This window comes from Battus philenor, unplaced genomic scaffold (assembly GCF_028537555.1).
Source record: "Battus philenor isolate CCGP_79_NKW_IND1 unplaced genomic scaffold, ilBatPhil1.0.hap1 SCAF_24, whole genome shotgun sequence".
Classification (NCBI taxonomy): Eukaryota; Metazoa; Arthropoda; class Insecta; order Lepidoptera; family Papilionidae; genus Battus; species Battus philenor.
In genome coordinates this window covers 10,459,299-10,481,479 of record NW_027181687.1, presented here as the reverse complement: position 1 = coordinate 10,481,479, position 22,181 = coordinate 10,459,299, and the positions used below count along the sequence as shown (strand labels likewise).

General features: G+C 32.5%; 2 protein-coding genes across 2 annotated transcripts; one reads left to right on the top strand and one right to left on the bottom strand.

Annotated features, from left to right (window-relative positions):
* Nucleotides 1-3,124: 3,124 nt before the first annotated feature.
* MED20 (Mediator complex subunit 20) lies at nucleotides 3,125-5,762 on the bottom strand. The gene is made up of 4 exons (XM_068768086.1): nucleotides 5,571-5,762; nucleotides 5,362-5,504; nucleotides 4,603-4,862; nucleotides 3,125-3,569 (listed from the first exon to the last, which is right to left on the bottom strand). Exons 1-4 carry the CDS (start codon nucleotides 5,582-5,584, stop codon nucleotides 3,360-3,362), a joined length of 627 nt encoding a protein of 208 aa, XP_068624187.1. The 5' UTR covers nucleotides 5,585-5,762; the 3' UTR covers nucleotides 3,125-3,359.
* A 772-nt stretch (nucleotides 5,763-6,534) lies between these two features.
* Herp (Homocysteine-induced endoplasmic reticulum protein) lies at nucleotides 6,535-18,535 on the top strand. The gene is made up of 4 exons (XM_068767937.1): nucleotides 6,535-6,899; nucleotides 14,148-14,596; nucleotides 16,669-16,899; nucleotides 18,092-18,535. Exons 1-4 carry the CDS (start codon nucleotides 6,765-6,767, stop codon nucleotides 18,258-18,260), a joined length of 984 nt encoding a protein of 327 aa, XP_068624038.1. The 5' UTR covers nucleotides 6,535-6,764; the 3' UTR covers nucleotides 18,261-18,535.
* Nucleotides 18,536-22,181: the final 3,646 nt, after the last annotated feature.

Below are 22,181 nucleotides of genomic sequence, written 5' to 3'. Positions count from 1 at the left end.
ATAAATGTTTGGACTTATTCTTTTCTGCACTTCATTGCACGACTACTGCTACATAGCAGAAGTAGCTATATATTAGTCATTTTCTTACTTATTCTTTTCTGTTAGCTGCATCTACCGATGTCGCTAGGTTACATTGTGAGAATTTTTTTTGATTTGAATTATAAAATTTGTTTAAAATTCGTTAATAATTGTTTATAATCTACCCTAATGATTTTCTGATTGCATGCCAATCTACTTTTTTCCAATATACCTTTCTCTTAAAGAAAAGACACTGTATTTTTTTTTAAATATGTGGGTTCCTTATTAAAATTCAGATATAAGTAATCTATTTTTATATTTTAGAAAAACAAATTATTCTAAAACATAAATTTGCTTTGACAAGTAAAACCAACTGACTTAACAACTTAAATGGACCTTGATACGGTGTTTCCCGAGATCGTCGTTCGGGTCCTTGACGCAAAAACATATGCGTTCATTCAGTTCATTTCCAAAAGATTCGCTGCAGTCTGCAAATCTTTTGGAATATAGAAAGGACGATTGCAACTAGTATGCCAAGAAGTTGGCTGAGATGCTAGTTTGTTAATGTGATTTCACAAAAGGCTTGCAAAATCAGTGAGGTCTACTACCGCATCTTGGACTGCAGCAGAAAACTGGCCAGGGAGCGTAAGTGGTTCGCCATAGACTAGCTCTGCTGGCTAACTTTGCAAATCCTCTTTCCATGCGCTCCTAATGCCAAGCCGCCTTGAGCTGGCGGTGAAGCCTTTCCACAAAGCCGTTGGTAGCGGAATGGTAAGCTGTGATGGTGAGATGAGTTGCATCCAGGAACGCGGAAATCTTTTTGAAGAGTTGCGACTCAAATTGACGTCCACGGTCTGTGGTTATACGTTCCGGGGAACCGAATCGACCTATCCAGCCTTCAACAAAGGCCACTGCACAGGTCTCTGCTGTAATGTCGCGGAGTGGGTATGCTTCCGGCCATCGCGTGAAACGATCAACAACTGTAAGACAATACTTGAAACCATTCATATCCCTTTGTAAAGAGATCGCCAAAACGGCGATAGAAAGAAATAAAGCAAACCGAGTATAAAAAGATAAATAGATTAAAAATGTAAACAACAAAACTGTGATAGAAAATAATTATAGAATAAGTAACAATGTAAAATAAAAATACAAATCGAAAAATGTAAAAAGGAAAAATGAGAAAAGGGAAGAATGCTAGACGAACAGAGCAAAAGGGTAAGAAAGTAGAAATGTAGCATGAAAGATAGAAAACGGACCGAAAGAGAATGTGAAGAATGAAAGAAGAGAGAGAAAATAAAAGATAATGTGAAAAAATTAAATGCTAATAAAGTCCCTATCCCACCACAAATAGGGGTACGAGAGGCCCCCAATAGCGGGGGTCATAAAAAAAAACTTGAAACCAGAAGACAGTGGCAGGGGATCCATTATATCGATATGCACGTGACGGAAGCGAGCTGCGGGAAGGCTAAATTCTGATACGAGACGCATTTGTGTTTCGTAATTTTGCTGAGTTGACACTGCTGACATTGTTTTGCCCATAACCGACAATCTTTTCCTATGCCTGGCCAGACAAATCTTCGACTAATTAGACGTGTTGTTGTCTTAGCCCCTGGATGGCTTAGATTATGTAGGTAATAAAAGATTTAGCGGCGAAATGCAGGCGTGATGTATGGCCTTGGCGAAGGCGTCGAGATGTCACAGTATATTTCCAAACCTGACCCCAGAGTAGCCAGCTTCTGCAGTTGCAAGTTAGAACCGTCTTTCAGAAGGCTTGCTAGTTCCGTATAGTAAGAAAAGGACAAATATTTAGCCACTTCCGCACATGCAGTGGTAGTCGTGCAATGAAATGCACCGCCCGCCAGCCCGCTGATAAATGCGTATGCGGCAAACAATGCGAATCACACAACTCTCACTTTCACCCCTCCACGGGGCATCTTCAGGAGTTATGTTACACCGATTAGCCATCACACAGAGTCTCTGTGACTCTGTGTTTGGCACTGTGAAACACGTGTAGAGTAATTTAGTGGTGGCGGTTGTGTAATGTAAAACCCACGCGTCTTTAACGACGCTCTTTCATTTTTAAAGTTCGGGTCGTATACGCCCCACGTAGCCTGAACGGAAAATCTACAAAAAAATGCCGTGGAAAGTTATGTGTTGATCATGTAAATGAGTCAATTAATCAAGTTTCACACATTTCGCTAAAATTATAATAGAATAAAATCTAACGCTTGCCTTATAGGCTGTGTTTACAATACTTTAAAATATATATATTAATCACTGCCATATATTATGTGATAGAATATAAGAGAGTGGCTCAATATGACAATGTATAACTTCCATTAAATAATAAGTGTTAAAATCGCTTTTACCTAATGCTATTTATACTCTGTAATGTATATTTTATTTGTCAATTATATATAAGTAATAGTAGAAGTGTTAGTGGCCTTAAGTTTCTGGAGTGAACACCGCAGACCGCGACAAAATTTGATTTACACAAGACAATGTATATTTAAGAAAAATCTGTTTGTTTTACACATCTTTTTGTTTACACATTTTTTTGTTAGCTGCATCTACTGATGTCGCTAGGTTACTTGGTGAGAATTTTTTGGATTTGAAAAATAGAATTTGTTTAAAATTCGTTAACAATTATTTATAATCTACCTACCCTAATGATTTTCTGATTGCATGCCAATCTATTTTTATCCCAATATACCTTTCTCTTAAATAAAAGAGACTTCAAAAAAAGATATTTTTTAATTATTCTAGTTCAAATCCAAACATTGTATTTTTTTAATAATTATGCAAAATATACTTCATTTTAAATGATGTCAATAAAATTGAAATCATTACATGGGGCAACAATGGCTATCTTGCAGCCATGTAAGCAAAGGACCCAGTTTTATTAATTTCAATATCAAAAATTATGTTTATGCATTTGAAAGTAGTGTAGCTTGGCACAATTTTTAAACATAAAACTTATATAGATTAATTTTCATCATCCGTCACCCTAAGAGATAAAGCTGCCTATTGTCTATTATATATTTGCTTTTAAATGTTTACCTATGTATGTTAATTTTACTGCTGTGCATTAATACATTATTCCAAATGTAAAATTGTTTTATTTTAAATTGTACACAGACCTTTAACCTTGTTAAAGTCATTAGGAGATGCTGGATATAGCTGACCCTATTTAAAATCTATGTGGAAGACATGTCTTGCACTGAAATGGCCAATGTAAAATAGAAAAACAAAATTTTTTATCTCAAAATCTTGTTCAGTATCAAAAACATCAACTTATATATTCTGTACAACTTAATGCTAATATTTATATCTATTTCTTAAGTAGTTCTCATTCCTGTTGATTTCCTGTATGCGCTAAAATGTTCCAAGTACTGATAGATGGTGTCGATTGGGGTGTATATTTCATTCATCCTGCTGAGCAAATGTTGCGGAGGTTGTATAGGTACAGTGGGACCGAGAAGACCCTGGAGGAACTCACGGAGAAGGCCCCACACTGCATTTGCCATTACACAAGGACGATACTCCACCTGTAATAGTTAACAAACATTTAAATTCATTGCAAAGATGTTAACCATTTGAATGTGGTGTTTCACTAGTCATACAATAAAAATGCAAAGATGCTGCTATTTGTTAGTATAATTTTCACATCTATTGAAAGGATTTTACTCAGTTGTCGTTGAGAGTAACTTAAGTATTGAAATAAAATATGGGAGTAAACAGAAATTCAAACAAAGCTTATGAAGTTGTGAAAAAAAAATTGTTAATACAAAAAGATAGATAATATTTCAACTTTAGATAATAATTTTTTAAATCATCAATAGGTGTAAGACATTTTTTTAATGTACAAAAATGTTTGTAAATTTTTCTACCATACCATATAATATAAATATCAAATCCCGGTTTTGTACTCTTCAAACCCTAGAATTGGAATTATCATTATTATTTCAGTCCTAGGTAGTTCACACCCTGACATAGACCATATAGATTTCTAAATGGTCTGTTTGGAACTGGGCTGCATCCAATATCTATTAACAATCCAGTTTGTGGTTGGAAACCCTATGCTATGCTTGCCAGTTCATGCTATCAACTCTATAACCTTAAGGGTAACCCTGCGACCATGTGTCTACCAGAGATCTTGCGGCTTCCCAAATCAGTTAAATAAATAATGTTGCAATCCAAGTTGAGATCACTGTAGAAGTCCCCAAGAATATTTACTGTAAAGAGACTAAGTGCTTTCAATGCTCTGACCTGCTTTGTAGCTTTAAGAAAAAACAAAGTAGAGTAGATTTCAATAATCCATTTAAATAATAATTAATTTTACACAATGCTTGGGAATTGAAGGGACAGGGGTTGATAGGCTATGTAATATGCTGAACAAATTGGCACAAGAATTTTGAAGCTTACAGTTTCCAACAACTACAAAGACAACTGGCCATTGGTTGCAGGATGCTTCCAACCCGACTTATTGGAAATCTATGGGAGAGGCCTAATCCCAGCAGTGAGTACTCTACAGCTAAAATGACAATAAATGAAGGTATCAGAAAAACTATATTTACCCACCTCAATAAGTATGCCCTTGAAATTTTGATTCATTGTAACAGAGCCCAATTTAACACAGAAATCCCCCAGCTCAAATCTTGGCCCTTTGCTCTCAATTTTTGTCTGTTTTTTTGATGTATAATGTTGAGATAACTTCATCATAAGCAGATCAAACAGTCCATCAGCTATCACATGAATGTTTTTTGTTCCACTTTCTAAAATTGAGAAGACAGACGCTGGCTGCTCCGAGTTGTGAAGAATATGTACTGTTTTAGTTGTGCCTGAAAAATTTACCAAATGATTTTAAAAAATAATCTTACCAAATGAAACTATTAGTGATAATTAAATAGTTGATTCTAAATTAGAGAAGTGAGTATTTCTGCAACAGAGGATAACACAATAATCTTTGATTTTACGAAACCTTTTTTCCAAAATAACTTGAAATATTGTTTTTGTTGTGTGCTTTATTAATATCATCCAGTATATCACTCAAATATGTAGCTCAAAAAATAATTTAATACCAATATAATAATAAAGATAAAAATCCAAATTTACAATTTATACATCATCATCATGACAACCAATAGACGCCCACTACAAGGTGTAGGCCTCCACCGAAGTTCGTCACGGTGACCAGTGTTGCGCTACCCGCATCCAGCTAGTTCGGATATCTTGAATATGTCGATCCACCTAGTCACAGATATTAATGTATTTATTTCTGTGTTGAATATTATAAACTTATTAAAAGTCTTTGTAAACACGAATATTATCTGTATTTACCCATTTGTGGATGCGACAAATAACTTTCACAGTCCACCAGAAATTGTCCCTGTTGCGACGCCCCGAGAGCCAATATACGTTTCGTAAGTAATTCTATCACGTATGTGCCGGTTTTATTTTCCGGTACTGGATATTGCTGCAAACTGATAGTTTAACTTTTTATATTTGAATTTCAACATTAATATTTTCACTACATAGCCGGTACTTACACCGTAACACCCATTTTTAAGCAATTTCTCTATTAAAAACGTAAATTTTAAATCATATTGTTTTTAGTCTTATTTTTGTAATTATTACATTCGGCCAAGGATAAAAAGATAACACTACTCAATCTAGATTACCAAATGTGTGAAATTGGAAAATGATACAACTAACGTAAATTGGAAAAAGTCAGTTTGAATCAAAAAAACTTATAACCTTTAAGCAAGATTATGTCAACAATACTAAACAAACTTGACATTTAGTAGGGATGCCAGCAAAAAAAAATTAAATTACCATATCTTCAAGATGTAATAGTTTTACAGCAATCTCTAGACAAAGGCAATGACATAAAATGTACAACCTATCGCGTTAATTAATCATTTCGAGGAATAGATGCAAAAAAACGTTTTCATGTAAAAACTACAAATGTGGTTTCGTCGGCTAATAACAAAAAATACTCGTGAGTGGTTTTAGATCAATCAACAATTGTTCAAAAATTAAATAAGAATCAGATTACAACCTTAATTAAAGTAGGACAAATAACTAATAATAATAGATGTAAGGTACACAACTCAAACAATTTTATTATCAGCAATAGCACCATTAGTATAAACTCCTTAAAATTTTGGAAAATCATATTGATTGTCACTTTTTTACATTTCATTCTATTTTTTTTACACAATATTATAACTTAATTTTGACTATTTTGCTTACAATGAAAAATATAATCATTAAAGGAAGTTACAAAATTTGTCAAAACTTAAAATACTTTTTACGATAAATCGACATCAATGTAAAACCGGGTATCCGATTGTTCATTTCTTTACGACCAATGACGGGCGTTCAAATTTTATTCAACCAATGAAAGTTCGCCAAAATTCGTTACCGGAATATAAATAATGTTGTCTCTAACATCGCTGGACCAATGCGGTGTCGACAAATAATTTTTCGAGTAAATTGACAAGTACGGGGCCTCCTCACCTCGTATTAATTTACGAATTATTTATTTACGTATTTAATCCAATTCAGTTCGATGATTACACGTCTTGTTAAATCATCTTAAAAAAAATAAACAATTTGTTTCTTATTTAAATTTAGTTTCAAATTCGTGTGTAAATCTACTAATTTTGCCTTTATTGAGAAGAAAATTCCACAAGTGTATTTTTTTAACTATTACCTAACATTGAACAGATTGCCTTAAAATGATACCTGATAACGTGACCCTGATAGTTAAGGCCCCAAATCAACAAATAGAGGACCAGAATATAGAATGTCTGTCGTCATGGACCGTGAGACAATTAAAGGGACATCTGTCGGAGGTTTATCCCAGCAAACCAGTGAGCATTTTTTATTTAATTATACTAATATGTATTTATACTGTGACGATATCCATTCCGGTTTTCTAATCGGCGCATATCACAGACATTATACATACTTACTAATTTTCTATTTATACATGAATTTGTGAGCAACAGTTTGTAATTTTTATATTTGTTAGTAATTTTATTTAGTTAATTTATACGGTTGTAAGTATTTCTTAAATAACTTGTTTCACTTAATATAGAAAATTTCCGTCTCTTTTTGATGTATTATTTTTCGTAATTTAAAAATAGTTCAAATAACATTGTAACATTTAGACTACTTTTTAGCGATATATGGCTAATATAATATGGTGGTAATATATAGGCGGTGGTTGGTAATATGTATAGGTTTTTACATCTGAAAATTATCTCTAAAATTGACCAATAATTTTCAAACACCTTTATCATGAACATACTCTGTAATAGAGTAACATGTTTTTTGCCAAAGCCTGCCATAAATATATTGAATTTAGAGATAAATTTTCTGCATTGTTTGACACAGTTTTATATTTACCAATTATGCTTAAATTATTCATGAAACTTACTTGTAACTTGTTTATAAACAGTTGTTCCACTATTTATTTTTATATTATTACTACAATTATTTAATGTTTTAAATACATTATACCTTTAAAGGATGAAAATATAAACATGTAAACATGTCTTCCAACTTCAAAGTTTGATAAAGAATATATTATGTAAAAAATATAACACAAAAATTCTAATACTTATACTAAAATGAATATTGATTCTCATAAGGAAATAGAATTTTTAGTTTCCTTATGTAGTTTTTTAGCATTGTTGATTATTCTTATCTTACAAATAAGTAATATGTGTTACATTAAAATGCTACAACAGCGAAATTTGTTCATTAACAGCTATAGATAATTTTTTAAAGATGTGTCTTGTCTTGTCTCAACGGTTTGATTGTTACATCCAAATGAGACTACACTCATTTTGCATTAAAGTTGGCTTTAAGCTAGCCAACCCAACTCTAAGAAATCCTGATAGACCCTTGATGTGACAGGGAGATGTCAATTCTTAGCACACTGTGGGAGGTCTACTGCTTTGTAAGGATATGGGTCAAATATGATGTTCACGGCTGATGACCCGCACATATTTTTAGGGTAGCCTCCTTGCAATATTCTTGCATTCAATTTCACTGACAAGTCTCCACTATATCCAAAATGATCTCCAATCAATGTTGCTTTAAAAGCAAGTAAGAGCAAAGTTTAGGAATTAGCTAATGCTATTTACTTCTGTTATTCTGTATGCCTTTTGAAATATGAAAACACTGTGCTAAAGTTTTTTTTACAGACCCCATTATTGAGGGCCTCTCATCCCCTGTCCTGGGTACATAGGGACATTATTTTTTATAATAATTTTTTCACTTAATAATTAAGTTTATTAATTTTTTTTGTTCATTACATAATATATCATACTTTTCCATACTTTATTTTCCTATCTTACATCAGCTTCCTTACTTCACCTTCAGAGTACTACTTTTTACATTTTTACATAATTTTTATATTTAGTTTTGCTTTTACTTTTATCTTGTTTTTGTTTAGTTTAATTTGAACTTCATTTTTACCCAACTGGGTAGGTTATAACTGCTGTAATTAAAAGAAATAAATTTCTTTAAATTACATCAGCTATAACCTTTTTGCATTATTCTAAGAAAATAGAGTCTCTATTGTTTTTTTTTATTTGCTATTGTGTTACCATATTATATCTTAATTATCAGCACACCTCAAACTACAAATGTGCCATGATCATTGACAGTTGTAAAAATAACTATTAGTAAGCATTAAAATTTAGCAATAGGTCACTCAATTAGTTGCCTATGGTAATCAATGCGGTGATTGAAACTAAAACACTTGAATTTAAAAAATAAAATTAATGAAATTGGATGTGGACAATATATCACATACGCTGTAATCAGTTAAGTGTAAAAGGTTTTAGTAAGTGAATGCCCTATTGTTAACCAAAATCGTTGAAACTTTTACACATATTTCCAATATAAAGTTCCAAATATAAAGTAATTACTATGATATATGATACATTTAGTTATTTTTCTATTGAACTGTGACAGGTGTGTGCTAAAATTTCTAGCAGTACAAAGTCTGCGGAGACAAATAGTAAACAATAATTAAATTAAACATGTAGTGATCTGAATTTTTATAATGCTTATCCTGACTATACTGTCCTTATATTTTATTTTTCTAAAACCATTGACTTTTGGGACAACCATACATTAATAAACATTAAATGAGTTACACATTTAATCCTTTAAAACTTTTACATGTGTAAATAAACATCCTGTATACTAATAAATCAGGTAAATTATGTCTAGTTATAAACATACGGCTTAGTGAAAATAAAAGCAAGCTAAGCGATAATATTTATTTCTTAGACTGCTTTTTGACCAGTAAGCTGTCTGTAAGACTGTGTATACATCCGTTGTTCCTAGAAAAAACATTTATACAAAGCAGCAAAGGACATCAGATGGTGATAGAGTCAGTTCTGAGTTGAGCTCAGAGGAATTGGTGCTCACCAGTGTATTAGCTTACACTTGAAGTCCATAAATCGACTATTAATAAGTAAACAATAAAAATAAAATCTTTTAAACTCTTTTAAAAAATATCTCAATATAATGAAACTTGACTATGTAACAATAGTGTGAAGTTATATATTTTAATAATAAACATGCAAATTTCTTATCAAGACTCCTCTGATAATAAACCATAATAAAGGCTATAAAGCGACATTTTAATAAAGTCGTTAAATAATTGTTATCGGAGTTTTGATATGGTAACTGGTAATAAATTGATTATTATTTAGCTTGCGCTATATAAAGGAGTATTTAGAATCATTTGTTGGGCTATACCCAGCCATAGATTTGGCTCATTAGGCAGTAGAACAAGAGTTTTGATAATAATAAAGCTTGGAAATTTATTTACTACTGTATTAATGTTATATAAGTGACTAAATAAACATTGTCTGAATTTCTTCAGGAATCTTCTCAGATCAGGGTGTGTTTGGAACATTCATTGCTTAAGTTGATGACTTTAAAGGAGCTAAATCTGATTCTAATTTCTGTCAAATCAGGTTCTTCTGGCATTCTTCCCACAACAAATACAAGAAAACTATGATTCTATGTGGGTAATATTTAATGTAGTTATGGGACACCATAACTCAGTGTGAGGCCCACGCTCCACAAGGGAGCTATTCAAAAGTGAATTTAACATGCATTTAACCCTTTTGCATATATATATATATATATATATATATATATATATATATATATATATATATATATATATATATATATATATATATATATATATATATATATATATATATATATATATATATATATACATATATATATATTACATAGGAGGAGTGTAAGAATTTAAGGTAGAGCATGGAACCTAAGTTTGAAAAATACTGACTTAACTCATTTTCATTTCTCTTTTTTTATTTTATTTTTTACTATTGAGAGAATAGTGTATCAATGAAGCATTTTCTCTGACACCTACTTAAGTATTGTCATCATCATAATTTCAGCTGAAGAGTATTCTCTGCGAGACATAGGACTCTCCTATAGGTTTCCTATTGGACCATGAGTGACCATGGTGAGAGATATGCTCAAAATTAAAGGGATGTAGCAAGTCACATGGCGCACAGAACTCATGGCTGCTAGGGTCTCAAAGTCCTTGTTAAGATCGTCGGAAGACGCTGAACACAGGCCGCTTCAAACCGTTCCTATTTGACCCTATGGGGGAGGCCTATGTCTCGTAGTGATTGTCATTCGGGTGAAATCATCACCTCTTCGGTTAGTCAAAATGAGTTAGAATGCATTTGCATACTTCTATCTTTAACATGATTGTCAGTCCCTAAACTGCGCAGTAGGTAAAGACGCAAAAACTTTTGAAATTTCTATTGAAAATCGTCGTATTATTTAAATTTTATATAATTATTCATATGTTTTACGTATGAATCAGTTTATTATGTCTTTATCTGTTAGCCGTTTCGAAATGTACAAATTATATCTTGATTGTCTTTGCGATGTTATCTATAAAAGTGTATAGAAACTTCTCGAACGTCAATGTTCATGTTTATCATTATATATGCGTTTAAAATGCGATGGAATGTTAACTAACAGACGAATTTTTGCTTTAAATATTTTATGATTCAAATGGAGCAATATTAAACAGACGGTTAAGATTTGTAATGTTCCTTTTTTGAAAAAAAAATTTTTTTTTCATAAAGTTTTTTGTCAAAAATTATTGACTACACTATTTTTTAAATAAAGAACGTTGTAAGTAAGACGTTGTAAGTAAGACTATATTTTTTTTAAATAAAGAACGTTGTAAGACTTTAGTAATAATGTGAATATATTTAGTTTTGCTATGATAAAAAAATTCGCTGCGAGATCAGTTCACTGATGAAGAGATCCGTAGAACCAAGGTCACCGATGTAGCTAAATGAATTGCACGTTTGAAGTGGCAGTCGATGTGGCATAATGTAGAGTCCATAGGGTTCTCTAGTGGCGACCAGGAGCCGGTAGACACAGGGTATATAGGCACCACTAGATGGACTGACGACGTAGTCAACGTCGCGACAAGTCTCTGGATGCGGGCATCATAAGACTTACGATATTTTTTTATTACGTTCTAACTCGCCTTGTTTGATTTTGTCACAGTTACTGGTGTTTATTTTAATCTGTGGTTCACACATTTTTTTTAATTTTGTATATTCTCTCTTCTCTCTTCTGTTTATTCTCTTCTCGGCTCCTCACTTTCCCGCGCTTTCCGAGGCGCGGTACACCAGTTTTGGTACACTAACACTGATCTAAATAAAATTATGAACAATATACATTATGATTGATTATAGGTATAAAAGCTTAAAAACGGTTGAATGTATAGGTCGTTTGCTGTAAATGGGACATCTTGTAAAAAAATCAGCGTCTTCAAAATTTTTGTTGCTTTTTAAAATTAATTGTTGTTTATTATCTGTTCCTGCAGACTTTGTACCGCCAGAAGTTATTCGCTTGTCGCATTACCATAGAAAAAATAAATGTAATGTATTTCAAAGGGTGATCACATAATTCAGGGTGTTTGGAAGACTTTAAAGTTTTTTGTCGATATTTTCTTTAAATATTATCAAAAATAAACATTGTTTTTGATAATATTGAAAAATTATCACATGAATACTGAGCTGTTGGCATATCGGTCATGTCCGGTTATAAATTGTTCGCTATTGTATCCTTGATGCGCAGTTGCTGTATCATCTAGCGCAGAGTTCCCCAAACTTTTTTGTGTCGTAGACCCCATGCCATGTTTTTCCGTGTTGGGTAGACCCCCTACTTACCTGATATTGATTTCCTGTAAATTTCTAACTGTAGTGAAGTTTAGTGTTAAAAACTTAAAGTAAATACACATATTAATTTATACATTTATTGATTGAATTTAAATTAAAACTACTCAAAATAAAATTTTGTGTCTACTATACCAACTAAACCAATTTATTATACCAGCATCCTACAACTTACACAATTTTATAAACATATATAATAATTTTTTTACTTCATAGGTAGATTTATAAATAATGTAAATGTTTTGATATTATAAGATAGTATGATGTAAGTAAATAGGTACTATCAGTGTATGTGCTGAGATCCACTATCGTGGATCCCCATTTTCATTTCATGGATCCCCAAATTTTTATTCGCTGACGTAGACCCCTTGCAGGTTTCATAGACCCCTAAGGGTCGATATAAACCACTTTGGGAATCACTGATCTAGCGAATCTTGTCGACTCCAGCCGTGCGTTCGTGATAACAATGAGTGTATAAAATAGATTTGGCGGAGCGTGAAGTGTGACATTTAAAAAAAATATATTTTAATTGACTCTGACTTTGCATTTACGCTTTTCATTGAAGGTTGGCAACACTTAATGTTATATCAACGAAGATAGAAAATTAATTTAGATTTGGATGAGGGTAAATCTGCCATATATTCGTGTTTTATATGTGTGTATGTGTATATAATAAAGTTCCAAAACATATCTAAGACATTCCTTTTCTTAGTTTTAAAACTAAAATTAATACTATTATTTTATAAATCTTTTTATAAAATTCAAGAGTTTTTACTTAGTCTAAATGCGTGGAATTTGTTTTATTGACTCATTTACATTGTTGATATTTTAATGTATACGTAAAACATTGTTAAATTTAATTTAAAAAGAGCAACTATTGAGTTATTGGCCGGCTTTTCTTAGGAGTTTTACTTTACTACCTTACTATTTATAAGGTTTAAATAATTGACGATTAAAGTGCGTGCATATGCCTACTTGAATATTTTGAATTTGAAGTTGGACGTGACTTTGGAGGTGGACAGGATTATGTGAGATTACCTATCTATGGCTACCTATATATGGCTGCCCTTTGCCCGTTTGAGGGATTCCAGTCTCTCGCGCTGTGTAGTTCAGGGTTCTCCTCCCGTGATATGAGTTGTTACCTATGAAACCGTAGTGGCGCTATCACGATGGTGTGAGACCAAGTCGTTCCATCGTCCGCCTCAAACTTGGAATCAGGTTCATTAGAATAGGTGTCGTTAGAGGTGGTGGACATCGGGTTGCGAACCCGGGAAGGGCGACAACGCGAAGTAGTCTCGTGTTGCTGTAGTACAGTGGTATCGGGCATCTCGACATCCCACTGGGATGTCTCGTGGTACAATACTCAGGGGCACCTGAGAGTTTCGTAGAGGATTCAGCGGCGCCTTCAAAGGTACCAAGAGGGTTTGAGTGGGTTAAAATTCCACCAAGGCCGTGGAGCAATATTTCTCTATATCTATTTCTGCAAAGCAGTGAGGTTGCAAACTTTGATTTCGGTTTTCAAATTATTGAGTTAGTGATTAACGCTTCCATATTTATAACAAAACAAGTTCACGTTCAAAAGTTATCAGAAATTGACGGGCGCCCATTGTTAAAAGCAATCGCTAAGGGCATTTACCTCTAAGTCTTTTGACATCGGTGTTTTTCAATGTAGATCACGACCTCTAGGCGTGTCGCGAAAACTTGAGAGGCGGTTAGCCAAAAGGCAAGGTTCTTAAATTAGTTTAAGTTTAAAAAAATTACAATTTGCGCTATGCAGTCTACGTTTTACACCTGTGAACTACTAATAAAAGTTACTAAAATAATTCATTTTTTTTTCTTCAGAAAACCGATGAGCAGAAAATTATTTACTCTGGTCAACTATTGGACGACAACACCATATTAAAAGATGTACTGCGCACATACGACACAGAAATCACACATACTATGCACTTAGTGTGCAAACCGAGCCGAACTATGCCGACCAAAGAGGAAAAAACTCCAACGGAGACGGCAACAAGCGGTCTCCGGCAGCGAAACGTCACACAGACGGATCCACAGCGTCCTGTGGAGACCGCGAGACCGGAGACCAGGCAAAACGATCAGAATCACACTGTAGAAATGCAGAATTATATGAATTCATTCGTTAATAATTACGGCAGAGTACCCCCGTACCCGAATTACAACTTTGGTGAGGGATATCTTCAAGCGCCTAACGACCCAGCGATGTATGCGAACCACATGATGATGATACAGCAAGCCTATTTACAGTATATGCAGCAATACGCCAACATGTAAGTAGAATAAACATAATATCGATTATCTTGTATTAAAATCGATAACTAAAACAACGACAAACACTTGAGGCACATCCCTTTTTATATTTGACAGATCAATTTTGGCGCGCTTTCTGTCATGTGTCAAATAATTGTAATCAATATTTAATAGGCCAATCTGTAATTAACAAGTTTTAAACAGATAACACTTGTTTGAAATAAAAATTTAATGCTCACGCTCTTACAAGAATGACGTTATATTTACGAAAATAAGTCAAAGTAAGTTCAAAGTAAGTGATAACCGTAGATAAAATATTTGTTTACTTATACTGAATTCTGGCAACGCAAGACCTGTCATTGTGACAGTCTAACCAAGTGTTTATCTTTTTTTGCCAGCCACCTACCTTAAATTTCTTATGCCCCCCTATATAACATGTATAATTTTTACATTAAAGCGAAATGGTTAAACTTGTACCGAGTCCATTTTCGAATTGCCTCCTTACAGGAGTGAGAGTTGAGAAACACTGGTCTAAACCCAAGTTTGATTGGCTAATAAATTATGGAGGCGGCTTCTTTGAATTACTAATAGAAAAATCGAAACCAACTATTTTGAGACCTGTAAAATTGACTAACGGATTACCCAGAAGAGATGGCCGTTGGGGTCTTAAACTTTTCATTGTAAAACACAAACCGACAAGAGTAGTGTAAGATGTTCACCAACAAGTTGGATATGATACCTTGTCAAGATCGTTGTTATATGCTACATGCAGGCAGTTGCTTCCAACCAGTTGTATTTATTTATTTATTCTCAGGTCCTTTCACAACAGAATATTAATATTAATAAAAAACCTACATCAAATAGGAATAACACATTATTATCAATTCAAATTAAATTAAGATATAAGAATTAGGAGTTAAAAAAATAAATGGATTTGACGGAGTCTATTAAAAATCTTAAAGGCCGGTATAAGTCCAGTCGTGAAAGTCCTAGGTCTGAAATGACAGTGTTTATTATTTGCACAAGTAGATATATTTATGTAGATAAACACACACTCACATGATAGCACCTATCAAAAGTGTTTTCCATAATAGCGAACACTTGAACATTAGGTTAATAGTTGAGTTTTTAATAGTAAAATAAATGAATGTACTACAAAGTATGATGCAATTGATGAGTAATATTTGTTTTATATCATGTAGGTAACCAATTCATAGTATGTACAGATTAAAATGAAGACATTTGTCACTTCCATTTGAATAAATACACGAACACATTTTACAATCAATTGTATAGTTTTATTTTGTTCTTTAAACAATAACATGTAATATATTACAATAATTAAATCATCCATGTGTTTTCTTTATTCATATAAGGAAATACAGTTTATACACTATATTAAACAGTTTTAAATTGATATATTATACTTGTCTTTTATGGAAAAGGTTTACATGTTAAATCATACAATGATTTTAGTAATCTCATATAAGCAAAAATTCTGCAACAATAATTTAAACAAGAAAATGTTTTAAACAATAAATACCTTGCATGGTTGTGTATAATAGGAATTATTCCCTTGTTTAGGCAGGATTAACTAGTTATATTCATATTAGAAATAATTTGAGCTTAAACTTTGTCATATGGAAATAAATAAATATATACTACATGAAACCTTTGGTATAGACTACATGGTAATGTAAAGGTATATTTGTTTGAGTACACAAAAGTACCAGTAGTGTAGGCCTTTACATGATTACATAAAGAGATATTTATTCGAATACACAAAAGAACCAGTAGTATTGGCCTTTAAATATTAATTTAAAAGTTTATTTTTTCAAGTACACAAAAGTACCAGTACTGTTGTAGGCCTTTACATGATAATGTAAAGGTATGTTTGTTTGAATACATAAAAGAACCTTGAGTGTAGGCTTTTAAATGATAATGTAAGGGTATATTTATCCGAGTACACAAATATACCTGTGATGAAGGACTTTAGATGATAATGTAAAGGTATATTAGTTCTAGTGCATAAAAATAAGTCAGGAAAAGTTTAACATAAGATTATGAGAACTAAATTATACAATGTGGACAGGCGGCGAGCTGCCCCCGAGCAAACCACTGAGACGGAACAGCGGGAGGCACAAGCGCCGCCCCAACAACCAGCTGAGGCCCGGCCTCCACCTGTCGAGGAACCTGCACCACGGGACTGGTTGGACCAGGTGTATGCAGCCTCACGCCTCGCCATACTGTTATCACTTGTGTGTCTGTACGGTAGTCCAGCTCGTTTACTTCTGGTAGTACTGTTGGCTGCGGCTGCGTATTTGTAAGTACCACATTATACATATTTTATTATTCTAATAAGTAATGTTTGTCTGTTTATAATTGCAACTAGTATAGTCAAAACCAACTCCGTGCTCCCCAGTCTCTATGGAGAGTCTCAAGATTTGACCGACTAATCTTCAATGCATTTTTATAGGGGATTATAATCTGTGAATAATGACCATGTGGAATGTGGTGTAGTGCTCGTTTGCCAATAGGAAAAGGTCAACACTAAAAATAAATAACATTACAAAGGTTATTTAGTGGAATATAATATTCAAACAGCAAAAATTTTTAGAGACCAATATGGCAACTCTTTCTTTGTGCTGTCGGTGCATTATATATATTTATCTATCATCAATATTTACTTTTCAATAAATAATTTATAAAATTACAACAGTCTATGCGTAAAAAGTCCAATTATAGTTAAAATAACTTCTCGCTTGGAAGGCCAAAGCCACAAGCTTAACTGATAAAAGAGCACTATTAATGTATAAAGCAAACTTATCATTGTTAATTCGAAAAGTAATTTCACAGTTGAAGGGCATAGTTTCGAAAGCAAAGGCTAATTACGTAAGATTTGATTGGTCACGGAGTGTTGACAATTAATCACTGCATTCTTAAATCTTAACGAACTATAGCTGATATAGTTCTACCGGAACTGCTGTACCGTGCAGAATAGCGAGATGAGGTGGGAGCCGAATAAAAAAGGCACGACTATCGACACACCATTTCCACACGAGCATATCTAAGGCATGGTACAGCAGTTTCGGTAATACTAAAGGAGATGATAAAATATAGATAGATTCGCTTTCCGCTTATGCCTTGCGAACGAGTCGATACTCGACAAACTCTACACTCTTCCGTAACTGCATTCAAATATGTGAAAGAAAGTATACAGGATGATTAGTTATTTGTGTAAAATTTTTGAAAATTTGTTTCAATTTTCAGCTTTAAACTTTTGCACGTATTTTCATGATGATTATATTTATATTTTTTTTATCGCAATGTGACAGGCAAATAACTTATGGCAGTAAAAAGTGTACAGGGACTGATAGTAAATATAATTATAATATTTAGTGATTATACGTTAATTTTAAAAACTAACTATTGGAGAGTGTACCGTACATTACTTGACTGCAAATGTGAAATGTATTCAACCATTTAAAGCTTTTTCTTAACTTAATCTTTCCCAGGCATCAAATCGGTTTCTTCCGCGTTCTGAACGTTCCACAGAACAACGCACCGCCCCAAACGCAGGCATCGGCGCAGGAAAACGAACCCACACGCCAACAGTCTCTGCTCGCGTCCACGTGGATCATTGTGACGTCATTCTTCGCATCTCTCATACCCGACACCAATTAGTGTTGTACCCACACATCTAACATCGATTTTACCGATTGAACACATCGTAATAAATGTCGATTTTAATAAAAAAATATAAGTATTATTAATCTTTGCTAGATTAATGGTCTAATGTATAAAATTTTCAGTCGAATTATATTTTTGATTAATAGAATAAAAATTCTGTGACATTATCGATTCGTCTCGATGTATCTGTAACAGTTAAAACCGGTTATTTTAGTTTAAACGCCTTTTCCCTAGTTAAAGCTAAATATCTATGTTAAAACTAGACCACCACTGATCAAAATTTTCAGATAAAGCACCGAACTTTAGCTAAAACTAGCAAATGAAAATATTATAAATATCCAGGAAAAGCAGGTGTGTCGAACTCAAAAGCTTACTTGGGACAAATAAATAATACTTGACTTTAGATGACACGCAAAAAAAATTCGTCCTAATATTTTTCTATTATATTTCGAAAGGAATTTCATTGCCCTGGACTACTTTCAAAATTGATCCAATATATTGACTTGACCGCAAAAATGTTCATTTAGGGTTAACATACATCAAGAATTATTAAACAACGTTAATATAAAAAATGTTCAGTATATACTTGTTAGTAAATTCGGTCGAAACAATTTTAGACTCGCTTTAGAAAGATGCCTTTTCAGTATAAACTATTTAACAGATGTTCAATTTTGAGCAAAATAAATTTGCTTTTAACATAGATATTTAGTTCTAATTACGGTAAACGTTCCAACGAAGAACCGATTTTAACTGTAACATGTCGATATTAAGCTTTATTTTTACAAAGTTCCTCATACATCGATACATCAAGAAAAATCGATAATCTAAAATCGATTATTTTTAAACTAACCTTAGGGTGTGAACGCATTAGCGTGTAAAATAATTGTTTTTAAAATGGGACAAAATTAATTTTAAAAAATCCTCTTTTTTTCTTACCGATATTCAATTTATGGTGATATTAAATAATTTTACATAATTCATTTTTTGTCTAACGTTTATTTTTTGTAAATGTCAAATGTCATTTATATGTAATTGCAATAGCTAAGAATATAACGGTATGTACGCGACATTTGATTTGGCAGATCTACAGTATAATAAGACTAACGGTAAATATTGGTTGTTTTCTGTTTTTGTTCTGCTCATGAGGCACGCATCGTATAGTGTGATTGTGATAGAAAATGATGATCTACATATATTACATATATATATAAGGTTTGTCTGTCTGTATTGGATAGATTCAAAAACCATACATCGTGAAAATTTGGTAATATATTAGGTATATATACCCCGGGGAATATTGTTAATTTTTTTTGTATAGGAAGTAATATGTTTGGGATATCAAAACTAACTACCTGTTCAGATTTTTTATTTAAATTGTCGACGTGCCAAATCATTTACCGTGTAATATATCTTTCAGAAAATAATCCCTTTTTTTTCTTTCAAAAAGTTATGTATGCGTTGTATTTTAAGTCCTATCATTATTTACTACAATTTATATGAAGATTTCAGCTTAGTATTTTATCTGTTACTGAAGATACGTGATTTTTTAAAATATAGTGTTTAGACAATTCCGATATTTTCAGTGTTGCAAGATGTTCTTTTTAAAGTTGTATTTGTGACCAGTGCTATAAATTATTTCTAATTCATTTCTTTTAGTTCTTTAAACCTTAGGTCGTTATTTGGTCAATGTTATTAAGATATTTAAAAATATATCTATACGGAGATAAAAACTGAACGTTGTTTTTAAATGTATTTGTTCATCATAAAACATATAAATATTCAGTGTACTGATAGAAAACCAAATATTAAATGTAAATAGCATTGTAATGTATCTATTAGTTTAAGTCATTTGAAAATTGTGAACAATATGAAAATAAAAACTGATTTCATAAACGTAAATAAGATTCAAATGTTACTTGTATTAAGGGGTACAGAACATTTTTTTTGATAAAATTATAATTCAAAATATAGCTATGCACTTATGAAAGAAATATTTCATATCTAAGTTCAGATTGTGATATTAGGGTAGGCATATATAACCTTTTTATTAAAAACCAATCATTTTGAAATGTAAATGGCGTTGGTGAACAACAATTATAAAAAAAATCGAATCCCTGAATGAACGAAGAATTTGGCGGAAATAAATACACAGTTGATACAATGAATCTTGTACCCATTGCCGTTTGAGGTATTTGAAGTTATGCTGCTAGTCGATCTAGGCTTTGTGCAGCTTCATCGAAATTGAGCCCGTGGAAACAGAGGTCCACAAACTAAAAAATTGAATTGAATCTTGTGTTCACTACCACCTCATATTTATACATTTTACATTATATCTAGTTGTAGCATTTTGCCGCTAGAGCTGCTGTCAGTCCCTTGCTCGGAGCAATACCTTAGTGAGAGCCGCCGCGGTGCCAGTAGGTATATGGTCAAAGCAATACCTTAAAGAGAGCCGCGGTGCTATTTATGACCATCGGCCAGGGCGACTTTTGACGTCGCTTTTGCGACTGTAACCTATGCGGACGCGTGACATCGTCTTCACAGTCGTCATGGGCGACAGGCCTTACTCGTCGAAATATAAAAAACACTTGTCGACCTGGATTCTCCGCTGTATTATCGTGCCAGGCTTGTTCTTGGGAATTGTTTATATTACACCAAATTTAACATTTGAATCTTGTTTATATTAAGTTTTGTATAAATCTTTGAAGTGTTCTAGGCTACATCAGGGGACGGAAAATGTTGGCAATCATCAGATTTTAACATGTTTTTGGAGTTCTCAAAAAATTATAAACATACTCTCAAAATTAAATTTATGAAGATTTGATTTCAAACTACCCTCAGTTTTGAAAACTGGTAGTTTCACATCAGGACGTATTTATAACCCGTATTACCTTTTAAAATATTTTTCCGATGTATTATTTTTTAATATGGATTAGGTTTACCGTCCCCTGAGTTACACCATAGTGATATATCAATATTCAATGTGTTATTACCAGGCTTATTAAATTTAAAAGTAATTTTATTAGTTGGTAATATTTGTAGGAATAGAAACTGGTATATTTTTTCTTTACGATGTATGTACGTAAGTACGGGGCTATAGTATTTCTTGAAGTCTTTCTATGACTGTTTTGCCTTTGACATTTTAAAAAACCCCTGCCTTCTTGAATTCTTTTACACAGAGAGATTTATATATCTCTGAATTGTAGTGTATTGTCTTCTGTTTACCGTTAGTTGGATGCCATTTTAAAAACAAAAACTTTCAATGTAAGGAAAGTTAAATCCAAAATGTTTAGTGTCAAGTTTTCATTGTAATATATATAATAAACTGTACATATGTGGTTATTAGAGTCATATTTAAGATAATTTCAACGACCTGATAAAAAATATAAATCTGGTTTCAAATAAATTAAAACTTTAAAATGTCGTTGTCAATGTATTTGCATAAATCGGTGCATATTAATGAATATTTCTTTTCTATATTCGATTGCGCTGAAAATTAAGCTATTTTGCATTTAAAATTTTAAAAAAAATTGTTTAGAAAAATAATTATTTTGTAAAATAAACTTTATGTAATTTTAGAAATCATCTACTTTACTATCTGTGGTATAATGGATAAATAAATACAAAGATCATCTGCATTTCGTAACACATAAGCTATTTAATTGTTAACGTCATCGGAGCATGCTATGAAATTATTTATGTACTGTGATAGGGTCGGTTTTCATTTGCACCCTCATAAATGAACTTTAAAATATTTTCACTGTTTTATTTTGTAACCTGTTTTAACCATTTTAATAGTATACTAGGACCTTTATTAAAATTAAATGATTCTGTACAATTGACAATGAAGTACTCTTTTTTTAAAAATTCTTATTGTTACGTACTGTTGGTTCTGACTCGGAATGAAACATCACTGGT

Excerpts from the sequence above, each read along its gene's own strand:
- MED20 (XM_068768086.1), bottom strand. Across the intron at positions 4,863-5,361 it reads TTTGTCGCATCCACAAATGG|GCACAACTAAAACAGTACAT; the intron begins GTAAATACAGAT and ends TAAATTTTTCAG. Across the intron at positions 3,570-4,602 it reads TCAAGGGCATACTTATTGAG|GTGGAGTATCGTCCTTGTGT; the intron begins GTGGGTAAATAT and ends TAACTATTACAG.
- Herp (XM_068767937.1), top strand. The coding sequence starts at position 6,765 with ATGATACCTGATAACGTGACCCTGATAGTTAAGGCCCCAAATCAACAA. Across the intron at positions 6,900-14,147 it reads AGGTTTATCCCAGCAAACCA|AAAACCGATGAGCAGAAAAT; the intron begins GTGAGCATTTTT and ends TTTTTTCTTCAG. Across the intron at positions 16,900-18,091 it reads TTGGCTGCGGCTGCGTATTT|GCATCAAATCGGTTTCTTCC; the intron begins GTAAGTACCACA and ends AATCTTTCCCAG.